This window comes from Amaranthus tricolor, chromosome 3, assembly GCF_026212465.1.
Source record: "Amaranthus tricolor cultivar Red isolate AtriRed21 chromosome 3, ASM2621246v1, whole genome shotgun sequence".
NCBI lineage: Eukaryota > Viridiplantae > Streptophyta > Magnoliopsida > Caryophyllales > Amaranthaceae > Amaranthus > Amaranthus tricolor.
The window spans coordinates 4,911,782-4,923,491 of NC_080049.1; the positions used below are offsets into that span (position 1 = coordinate 4,911,782).

The window sequence follows — 11,710 nt, forward strand, 5'->3', positions numbered from 1 at the left end:
AGTCAACCTCATTCGCATTAAGCCTACCCAAGTGACTCGTGGAAAAGGTGTTCATTACACCACCACCAATGCCACGTGAATGAGTTGGAGAGGTAAACTCATCCAAGTGCTCATTAACGTAATTTGGGTTACTTAACATTTCTGTGAATGTATCATGGCGTACACTAGGACCTGATTCTGGAAGTTCCATGCTAGTCATGACTTCCCTCACATTATCCAAATTTGCAACCAATTCAACATAAACCTCCATTATCGTTCCAGGGGCTTGTGATGCAGCATAAGCAAGAGCACTTATGCTTTCATCATTCTTAATCGGGACTAACACATTTTTCCCAGTCACCGGGTATTTCATCTCCATTTTTAACATAAAAGAGTTGCGATCACAACCAATTACATCATAGACTTTGCTAACAAACACCTCAAAAGTCGTATTTTGACGATGGATAAACATCACTGTATTTAATCCTCCATTATACCCAACATCGGATCCAGTATAACTTACTTCCCCACCCCAATACACTATAACGGGATAATGATCCATATTCTGCAAATACAAACTTGTTTTTCATGTGATTTCACATACACTTAATTGTTGATTGTGAGTAAGGAAAGTGTAAATTTGAATACAAGAATTTGTGATATTAAGGTATTAGAACACTTATTAGAAGGTTCATTTCAAATGTAAAAGGTAAAAATATCATGAATATATACTAAAACCATTAAACTAACCCTACAAAGTAATAAACTTTCATTGAAGCATTTCATCAAACACTTGATATGCATACAAACCAAATCCTAAAATTCAACTACAAATGTGTAAAATGTAAGCTTATATCATGAAAACAAGAGAATGTAACAAACAATCAATGTATTTATAACTTCAATTGAAAACTATATGAACAAAAAACCAATTTGCATATTGAAAAAAAATTAGTTTTATTCATACCTTAAATGAGGATGAAAATGAAGTAGTACACAAGGAGAAGATGAGAATGTAGTTGATTAGTTTAGTTGAATGAGAGGAATTGTAAATTTGAAGTAAATGAGAGTGAAGAAATTTTTTTTTACACTGTTACCGGCAGCAAGAAGCAAAGAGGAAAATAAAATGCGTGAACAAATGCTCGAAGCTGCTGTGCTGTTTTGTACTGCTACAAAACCGCCACTTCAAGTGGCGGTTTACCCATTCTTTTTTTTTAAAAAAAAAAAAAAATTCACAAAACGCCATTTCATCTAGCGATTTACTTTAGATCCCTAAACAAAACCGCAATTTCATGTAGCGGTTATATTAAAAAAAAAAATTTCTCACACCTATGTGGATGGTAATGTGGAAAAGTGTTTCCCATTTCAAGCAAAGTGAGAATTAATTTTTTAATTTGCAATATTCTGGAAAAATATTTTACTTTTTAATATTTAGTCTGTTATTTTACAATTCTTTCTCTCCGAAAAAAGGACCAACTTGCTCGTAGGATTTTGGGTGGTTTTTTTTCGTCACCTTGTTCTGCAAAAGTTCCTCTTTTCTCCACTTACTCTTCCATCCTCTTTTCCCCTTCAATTAAAATCGTTTTTAACCTAATTTTCTACAGTCGACCTCAGCAATGGAGGTTGAACTGGAAGTTGTTGGCCGTCATGCGATGTTCTTCGACGATGACGCCACCGCCGCCTTCGTAAACTCCAAAGATGCCCTAATTGAATGGAATTCTCTCTTCATCGACCGTTTTGATGTTCGTAATCTTCTCTCAAATCCTCCTTCTTCTTTTCGCAAGCTTTCCAGTCATGGAGGATCTCTTCCTGATTCTCATCTTGAATCTGAGCTTGACCTTGAACGTTATGCAGATCTTCCACCTTCCAATGAACCAGGTTTGTGTATTTTTCTTTTGTTTTTTTTATGATTTTTCACCTAAATCTGTTTTTCTCAATAATTTGTTTCTTTTTTCTCGAATCATGTAATTGAAGTGATTGTTATGATATTATTATTATTTAATTTATTGTATGAACATTTAGCTGATTTTATGATGTAGAGCTATAATTTTTGGAGATAAAATTCAGGTTATTTTAGTTTCTAGAATTTCAAAATGCTTCGTTATATATAGAGCTCCACATTCGGAAGTTGGGATGGGTCTTGGAGTATGATGTTTCGGTTTGGTTCAACTTAGGGCTTATCTGTACGTAGATATTTGGAAAAATTGATACTCCCTGTTAGGCGCAAAAAGAAAAATGGTGATATAAAAAAGAAGTGGATATTAGTAATAAATGAATATAGTATGAAATGTGCAGATGAAATCAAAAGAGAGTTAAAATGTATGGATATGAATAAAAGAAAGTAATGGGTCTAAAATATATGGATGTCAATGAAACAAAAGTAATGGATGATTGTCTAAAAATTGAAATGATGTGATGCAAAATGGGTTAGACGGACCTAAGATGACAATTGATGCAAAGTGAGTGGGAAGGAGGGAGTATTAATAATCCGACCATACACACATATGTTGGAAATAATTTTACCTCATCTCACCTTTGCATGGGTTTGCTCTCTGCATACCCTTAATACTTTACCTGCTATATTTTCCCAAAAAAAAAAAAAGAAATAAAAGAATTTTTTTAAGATGAGGAAAAACCCACCCCAAATCCACCTTAGTCAAAGACCACCATAGTCCCAGTGTAGCCTAACCCTTCACGCTTGCCAAACCCTTCACCAACGCCACCCTCGCGACGCCCACCAGAGCGTTGCCATCCAACCACCGCTACCCAGCCATAAAAATGCTTATATGTTACTATAGGATTGATTGGAGCTTTCAAAATCATTTGTTTGTGGAGAGATTATTGATGTAAAAGGAATTGCACTAACTTTTGAAACCATCACAATAAACGTGGCATATGTACTACCACCACCAATTCCACCTTTTTTTCTATCTCTTCAAAACTCTATTTTAGCCGAAGGAAAATCACTAAAAAAATTCTTAATGAGATTCAATTTATTTACATTTGTAAAATCCTCTTCTACAATTGAAACTTATATTTGTAATTGCAAAAATGGATAATAAAGCCATAAACAAATTGAGTTATTCTTTATTGATAGATCTTCATTTTGAGATTACCCAAAATTAGTTTTTTTTTTGATCTTTTGTTTCTGGGTTTACTTACCAACATCAACTGCGGGTTGTGAAGAGGAGATAGATAGTACAGCGAAAGTGATTGTGATAGTGGTGGATATGCCATAGTCGTGGTGGTACTTCTTTAAGGTGAAGTTGTGTAGAGGCTAGAGAAAGTAAGGTGGGCTTGGTGGTGGAGGATATGCCATAGTTGTTGTGGTGGTGCTTTTTTAAAGTGAAGTTGTGTAGAGGAGAGAGAAAGTAAGGTGGGCTAGGTGGTGGTGGTGGTAGCGCTATGGTGATTCCGGAGGGGTTGTGGTGTAGGTGGGGTTGAGAAGATGTAATTAACCTTTGTAGCAGGTGAGAAGTAATGTGGGTATGATGTGAGCAAATCAATGCTAAAGTTGAGATTATTAAAAAATAATTAAAGGTGATATTATTTTCAGCGGTTAACTAAAAGGTTGGATTATTAATATCAATTCTTCTTAGATATTTTGATTTTTATATTGTAATTTTTTGTTGAGTCAAACCATATTCGGTTATGTTATATGGCTAAATTTGGACATTTCTAGTTATATGCGTATTTGTTTTCTCTTTTATTTTGTCAAATGGAAATTTAAGTTTTTCTAGTTACAATCTTTTGAATTTGTGATGTGTTTTTCACCAAAATAATCCTATTTGCCTGAAACATTGCTAAAAAAACATATATTTAAAGTTTTACCAAAAGTAACATGATATTTTTATGTGTACCCCTCCCTCTTAATAGATGTGAAAGAGGCTCTTTTATTTTTATTTTCACTCCTATAATTAGAATATATGGTTTTCGAGTACATGTTCATTACTCCCAATAATCAATAATTACATGACATTGAAATCATTCAAAACTTGACTACTCTCCTTGGTTTCTTCTCATTCCAAAGGAAAAGAACAACTAAGATTGGAGGGAGTATTAGTATAGAATAGATTTCGTCGAGTATTAAGTCAGAAAAGATTGTCATATCAGGGTGTTGTTCGAAAGAGTCTGATTAAAAATAAATATTATTTGGCATAACAATAGTGATTACAAGAATGACTTTTCTAGGTGTATGTAGTGTTTGATTTGCCTCAGAGCAAACAAGATGCTTCTACATTAAGGTCTTATTGGGGCTGAATTTTTACATGTAGTCTCAATTATGGGGTGGAATAATTAGTACTTATTAGAATTACTAAAATGTATGCAGAGTCTCTATTCGCGTAAGTGTATTAACATATTTGGGAATAAATTCATTGCTTTGCCTTTGCCCTTAAACGAAGCTTGTCTAAATGCCCTGTTAGTCCATTTTTAAACTTATCTCTAGGCTATAATGCAATTTTTGATCTTTTTCATGCTGTAGTATGAGCAATATTCAGTTTGTTTTAGAGCATCAAAGTAGATGATTTGATGAAATAGCCCAATGTGACACTTGTATCCATGCATCCATACCTGTGATCGTGTTTGTGTTTGACAGAGTGACATTTACCTATAGTTAAATAACATAGTCTTTGCTAAACCTTGTGAAAGATGAGGAAGTGATGAGGTGTTAGTTTTGCATGTAAAAGTATTAGGTAAAGGTCCGTGCTATGCTTCTTTCCTACATATTTCCTCATTTGCAGGAAACATGACTTAATGCAACTGGTTGAGCTCTCAAAATGACAAGTAAGAATGTGTTCTCACTCTGCTAGTATCATAATACGCCTGATTTTATTTGGTACTTATTTCCGTCTTGGGCCCCTTTTTTTGGAAAATCATGCTGATCTAATTTGTACAAAATGTAATTTTGCTGACTAATTTTTTTTTCTTATTTCTATTAGAAGTAGAAACTGATGTGCCAAGGATGGAAGCCTCTGGATTTCATTCTGTACCCTTCTCCTATGGTGAAAATGCTAATTCAAGCGATCAAAAGAATCCTGATGTGGCTACGGACCTCTCTGCATTTCATCCATCATTTTCCGTGCCTGAAAGTTTAGTTCAGAACATGGTAAGCTATTCTCTTAGCTATACATCTCACATATTCTTTATATGAAGTGTTGTGGGAATTTTATGATGCTTTTTTTCTTTTTGGATATAAGATGATGTGGGCAAATGATATTTGTTGGATGTGCATGTTATTCTGAGGCTTATTATGTCTAAGATTTCAGATGCTTGGAGCAGGACGAAGTTCTTCTGACCTAAGGTTGCCATTGTGGGGCACCTTGTTGCCTTTTGATGTCATGACAGATGGGCCATGCAGGTGGGATTAGGAGGATAGAGTTCTTTACTTTAGCTGGAAATGCAAATTATCGTAGTCAGCTTGGAGCATATGGAATGAAATGTTTCTTCATAGAGTTTGATGTTTTATCGTTTTATGATTATTCGAGCTCTATGTGAGATGCTAATTAAGTTCCCTTGGCTTTTGTAATTTTAGGTTCTCTAGAGTTTTGTTAGGTTGATCTAGAATGTGAGAATTTTTTTCACTTCATTGATGCATATTTTTTTCTTTGTTTCTTTTCAGCCTCCTACAGAAAAAGTGCATCAGATTATTGCAAGAACTGCTTTGTTTGTCAGTGAACATGGTGGCCAATCTGAAATTGTTTTAAGGGTGAAACAGGGAGATAACCCAACATTTGGGTTTTTGATGCCACATCATCATCTACACCCATACTTCAGATATCTTGTTGATCATCCCGAGATTTTAAAAGCTGACCATGGTGGCAAGTCACAGGGGGAGAAGACTAGTGAAGATAGGACCGGTGGTGCACTTTCCCTACTGGGTTCGGTTTATGGGACAGAGGAAGACGAAGATGCTTCTGCTGTAAATGACATTGAAACTAAGCAAGACTCTGATAAAATTTCTACAGAAGCTGTTATTTCAAGGTCTCAAAAATCAGGAAAAATCGCTGGTCCTGGAAACATGTCTGGAAATGATGAAATGGTTTCTAAAGTTGCACACTTTTCCAAACCTAAACTCTGTACATTGGGTAAGAACCATGTGAGTAGCATTAAGTCTGCGAGTACTAGTGCTTTCAAAAAAGACGCTAACATAGTAGATTCTTCTGGTTCTATCATGGACAAATCCATGTCTTCAAGTTTGTTTCCACTTTCCAAAGCTGAAACATTGCTTGTAGACCCTCCATCAGAAATAAAAAGGCTAATTGATCGGATTGTTGAGCTCATTTTGAAAAATGGTAAAGATTTTGAGGCGGTGCTTCTTGAGCAGGACAAAAAGCATGGGAAGTTTCTATTCTTATTGCCATCCAACCAGTATCATGCATACTATCAAATGGTTTTGAAGAAAGCTCAAGAGGTTTGCTCCTTAATAGTGTGATATTTTATATTTTTGGTCTTATATTTTTATCTGTTGAAAAATTGACATTTACACAATTGATGGTCTGCATTACTTTGATGAGGTTACTCTTTAAACTTCAAACTAGTAAATTGTTATAAAGGGACTTTTTGATGTCTTTGAGGTAGTGGTACGTCGTGTTGAGGCCTTTTGTTAAACAATCTTCTTTTACCATGATGTGTATCTGCAGGAAACGTTACCTTCTAATATGACGGCTGTGTCATTGCACAATTGGTTTCCTATAGATCACCATTTTTTTTGTAGGAAATTGGCCTGTTACTATGCATCTTCTCCGCCTACTCTGTTGGTATTCAAGTTCTGATTAGTCTTCTTGTTTTTTCAGTCCAGATTGATTGGCAAAAGCTTTGGTACTGCTCCCAGAAACGAAAGCAGTGCCTTATACTTAGGATCTGGAAATAATGATTTGTTTCTGGACAATGACAAGAAAGAGAAGTTCATAATGATAATTGGGAAGTCAAAAAAGGACACACAGGATCAACCATCCAAAGAGACTCGTCAACAATCTGGAATCACTGTGGATACTGCTGCTGCTGCAGCTATACTTCAGGCTGCCACCAGAGGCATAAAGAAACCAAATTTGGATATTTTCTCCCAAACATCTTTAAGTGGTGCAAGTCCTGGTTCCAGCAATGACGGGGGACAGGCTTCAAGTCTTGGAAGTCTTCAATCGTCGCAGCATCAAAGTTTTTCTGAGAAGGAAATGGAAAGTAGGAAGCCCTGCATCACTATTCCTGTTGCTAAAGAAATTGCCAAAACTGCTGCTCGTGCAGCAGATGGTGAGGCGGACTCTTCTGAAGCAGGTTTAACTAGGGAACAGAAGCTGAAGGCTGAAAGATTGAGACGGGCGAAGATGTTTGCGGCAATGATTAAGAGTGGTGCTGCACCATTGGGTACTGAACCAAAGCATGCTTCTTCCACAGAGCCAACCAATTTTAGTTTACCTTGTTGGCCCACTGACGTTGCTGAAGTGAAAGATCGGGAGGGAAGCTCTGCTCCAGCTGAGGCTGGGACTTTTACTAGAAAAGATATATCAGTGAGGAATTTTTCTGATGATGAGAAAGAAGTGAAAGCAAGAAAGAGGCGTCATTATAGGTCACGAAATCATGATGGAAGCGGAGAAGATGATGAGTATGAAAAGATAGAGGAAGACAAAGAAGATGATCTGAGGCGTTCTAGGAAGAAATCTTGCCATTCCTCGCGGCGCCATAGAGGACGCAAGAATGTACATAGAGATAGAAGAAAGCATTCATCTTCCAGTACTAAAGATTCTCGAAATAGGCACAGAGAAGAGAGTTCATCTTCTCTCGAAGATGACAGACATAACAGATATAGGCATGATAGCTCTTCTGCGGATGAACACAAACACCTTAAGCGAAAGCACAAGCATTGTAGTTCGTCTGAAGATGAGCGCAAACACCATAAGCGAAAGCATAAGCATTGTAGTTCGTCTGAAGATGAGCACAAACACCGTAAACGGAAGCACAAGCATTCCAAAAAAGATAAGGACCTGCTTAAAGGGAGATCGAGGAAGGGTGAAAGGTCCCAAAGGGAGGAAGTGGAGTTGGAAGAAGGTGAGATCAGAACTAAATCTACAGATCACTCTTCCTCAGCCGTAGGTGATGATACATGCACTGAAGCTTCTGTGGAGGCTTCAAAGTCATCTTACCAAGAAAATACTTCGTCTTTACTTCCCCTTGAAACCACGGAAGTTCCTGATGAGCTTAGAGCTAAAATCCGGGCGATGTTACTTGCCTCGTTGTAACTCTTTTTGTTCGGCTTTCTGCTCCTTTAAGCTTCATTCTAGAACATGTTGATTCCCATTTGGAATGAAGCCTGTTCTACTTCGGGCGTTGTCAGTTGACTGTTGATTGTCTATCACTATAATTTGGGTATCACATTCTCTGAATCTTTGTAATATGTTATTTTTGATCGCTTCAAAGATTAATACTTCGTTCTTACTTAAGTTTAGTTATAGATTTATTCATATGCTTTCTTCTTAAATAATACATCCACCTTCGTTTCTTTAAGATCAATATTAGGATATGAGGAATGTATATTGCCATCTTCATTTAATAATAATTCTTGAGTACTTGGTTTTCTAAGAAGATCATCGTGTGCCAGTGTGCTAATCCTGAGCTTCAACTAGGCCACTGAAGAAGGCGAAGACTGAGCCAACTTACTGCCATGCCATGGTTGAAGCTTTAAGCCCTATTCTATAGACGGGACTCTTTTTTAGGTATTAGAGGAGAGAGAGGACACCACTCAGCCCCTAAGGTAAGGTTCAATGCCTAACAAAAACAAATCTAAAAAGACAAAAATGTCACGGCTGAGAGGAGAAGAAAAAGAAGGCATGGAGATTCTTTCTGTCGAATATAAAAATCTATGAAAAGAAAAGACATCTAAGGCAATGAAATTGTTCAAGAAAGTACATTACTGAGAGAAGTGGTGATCTCGTCTTGCTTGCTGGGAGAGAGGAAGCTTCTGGACCACCTTTTTCAGCCAGATAGCGAACAATCACTTAGCAATGAACACTAACTGAAAGCGGCTGAGGATGAGTACCTATCCCTTACGGGAATCGAACTCGTGTCTTTGACATGAAAAGACAATGTCCTAACCATTGAACAAAAGGGACCAAAAAGCCTCATTTACCTCAGCTCCGAGAATAGAAGTGGTTCGTTTTGCTTCTATAATGCAATTCAAGATTTCGTTTGTGAATTCGGCCTCACCTAGCCCGCCTTCCTATGGGTTCCCTTACCGATCTAGTGACACACCAACCACGCCACTTCCCTTTCTCCGATCATAAAGCCTTCTGATCTCTATATTTGTCTCTCATCTTCCCTGAATAAGTAAGGCCTTGTTCTTTCTAACTCAAAAAAGAAAAAAAGGTAATTGGAATGACAAATGGTTACGATTGCAAAAACCGGAGAAAGTCGGGAACTGTCGATTACCTTTTGAATCAAAGTAGCAATGAGCCGAGTACTAAGACTAAAGGGGGAGGGGGAGGTGATGCAAATGCATCAAGGGACCAGGACTTTGCAAATAGCTCACAAGTACAAGACACTGTTCCTAACTTGTCACCTACGCCAATGGTGCATGAAGAGCAGAACTGGGTCAAGGATGCTTGCCAAGGACTAAACATGACCTCAAGATACTATGTTGGGAACAAGGAAGCCAAGACTACAACAAGGAACAATAGCATACACTTGGAAATGGGAACAGACAGCAGATCCCAGACCAAAGCATTTTCTGTCGACCAGCAGACCTTGCTGAGTCCCCTGAGCGCAGACCCGTATCACCCAGACCCTGATCAAGGCTGGGATGTCACCTTTGCACATGGACCAAACCATCTAGGTCCCAGGATCTCATTGATAGACCACGTGGCATCCTAGAGGCTGAGTGAAAGGAGGGCTGTCTGACAGATTCTCCAGATCAGAATGTACTTAAGTATTTTGTCTTCTGTTTCTGTTTTTAAAGCGCCTTGTATTTAGCACGTGTTCTTTAATTAAGCGTGTGTTTAGTTTTAGCCGTTAAGGTAGTTGAGTGCTCCATATAAGGAGAGCCTCCCCCATGTAATAGACGTTCAAGCATTCAGTTTCATATGATTCAATACATAGATGTATTTCAGAAAGTTGTTTCTGTTTTTTCCTTTTTTGAAGTTGACGGTGACTTCATCAAAGGTATACGGAGTATCCTTTGATCTTTGTAGGTTCAAGGATTGTGGAACAATCATTGGCACTGCAAGAAAAACCGTGTGTGCATAGTCTGGAAGACATTGTACGTTTATCATTGTTAGAAGGGCGTTGAAATAGCCACTGACCAACATCATCAGAAAACAGAGAAAGGATTTCTTGGCTCTGTTCCCGTGTGTCAAGGGATCTTTTCATTGTCATTTTGTAGTTTTCTGTGTGTAATCAATAAAGGCTTCCACTACACATTTATCAGTGCATAACAAAGGCCACAATCAGCCTTCGTTTTGCATCAAATTGGTATCAGAGCCAATTCACGAAAGGGACAAAGGTAGTATAGAAAACGGGTATTTCAAGAACATTGTCAGTTGTTTTGGGAAATTTCAGAAGGAAGAATCTGAAGGCGATTATCAGGCGATAAATTGCAGAATCAATCAACATTGCTTTCTACGATATTCAGGGAGTGATTCCTCCTATTCTGATTTCATTTTTGTCATTCATTTTAAGTTTTTCATTCAATTTAATCAAACATTTCACATCAGTGCACAAATTATTATTTGATATTGCGATTGTGCGATTCTTGTTTTTTGATAAATTCGATTGATTGTTGGAAAATTGTTGTGCTGGTTATTAGCTGTTGACTTAGAGACCATGGACCATGAGGAAAGATTTGGTATGTTAGAGGATGGTATGCGTAGACTGATGATTCACTTGGGATTAGATAATCAAAACGATAGACCGTAAAACCCTAATCCTCGACCCTACAATGATAGAACCATAAAGATTGACATTCTTGACTTTGATGGCCTTAACCATGACCCAGAACGTTATTTAGATTGGGAAAGTAGGATGAACCAATACTTTGAATTCAAAGGAACACCGCCAGACCAACAATTTAAGGTTGCCAAAGTGAAAATGACGAAGGTAGCTTCAACCTGGCTAGAAGGAATACAGAGGATGAGACTTAGGGAGAGTAGGAATAAAATTCACACTTGGGATAAACTCAAGAAACACATGAAGAGAAGTATGTACCCCCAACATATAGGCAGCAGTTGTATGTGCAGTATAGTACATTGAAACAAGGAAATAAGACTGTCCAAGAGTATATTCAAGAGTGGGAGAAGCTCACTGTGATTTGTAATGTCCATGATGATGAGGAATTAAGAGTGGGCAAGTTCTTGGCAGGTTTAAGGGAAGAAATCAGAGGGAAACTGATTAACACACCTTATCTGACCATACACACAGCAGGATTAATGGCCATTGATATTGAGAAACATATGGGTAAGGCAGCCACTTCCTACGATAGAACCACTAAGACTTACACCTCTAAGAGCACTAGCACCACAGTAGCACCTGAGAGGGATATACAACCAAACCTATCCAAGCCCAACACTTTGAAGATGGTAGCACCTTCAAAAGATATAGTTTGCTTCAAATGTAATGGCAGGGGACACTACAAGAAGGATTGCCCAAATGCTAGCGCCTTCACCATGAGAGAATGGGATGAGATCAGACAGGACACCAGACCCAAGAAGATCCTAGTGTCTAGAAATGGGCAGGAAGAAAAAATATA

The 11,710-nt window shown here is 37.7% G+C and overlaps 1 protein-coding gene across 7 annotated transcripts; it reads left to right on the forward strand.

Moving 5' to 3' along the window:
* Positions 1 to 1,428: 1,428 nt before the first annotated feature.
* LOC130807403 (uncharacterized) lies at positions 1,429 to 8,472 on the forward strand. 7 transcript variants are annotated; one of them, XM_057672596.1, is made up of 5 exons: positions 1,718 to 1,857; positions 4,722 to 4,816; positions 4,920 to 5,086; positions 5,600 to 6,391; positions 6,774 to 8,472. In XM_057672596.1, exons 2-5 carry the CDS (start codon positions 4,771 to 4,773, stop codon positions 8,211 to 8,213), a joined length of 2,445 nt encoding a protein of 814 aa, XP_057528579.1. In that variant the 5' UTR covers positions 1,718 to 1,857; positions 4,722 to 4,770; the 3' UTR covers positions 8,214 to 8,472. The 7 variants fall into 7 exon arrangements, with proteins under 7 accessions (XP_057528578.1, XP_057528581.1, XP_057528577.1 ...); XM_057672597.1 differs by having other exon boundaries at positions 1,719 to 1,857; positions 4,668 to 4,816; XM_057672599.1 differs by having other exon boundaries at positions 1,719 to 1,857; positions 4,668 to 4,764.
* The last annotated feature ends 3,238 nt before the right edge of the window (positions 8,473 to 11,710 follow it).

Excerpts from the sequence above, each read along its gene's own strand:
- LOC130807403 (XM_057672594.1), top strand. The coding sequence starts at position 1,596 with ATGGAGGTTGAACTGGAAGTTGTTGGCCGTCATGCGATGTTCTTCGAC. Across the intron at positions 1,858-4,919 it reads TCCACCTTCCAATGAACCAG|AAGTAGAAACTGATGTGCCA; the intron begins GTTTGTGTATTT and ends TATTTCTATTAG. Across the intron at positions 6,392-6,773 it reads TTTTGAAGAAAGCTCAAGAG|TCCAGATTGATTGGCAAAAG; the intron begins GTTTGCTCCTTA and ends TTGTTTTTTCAG.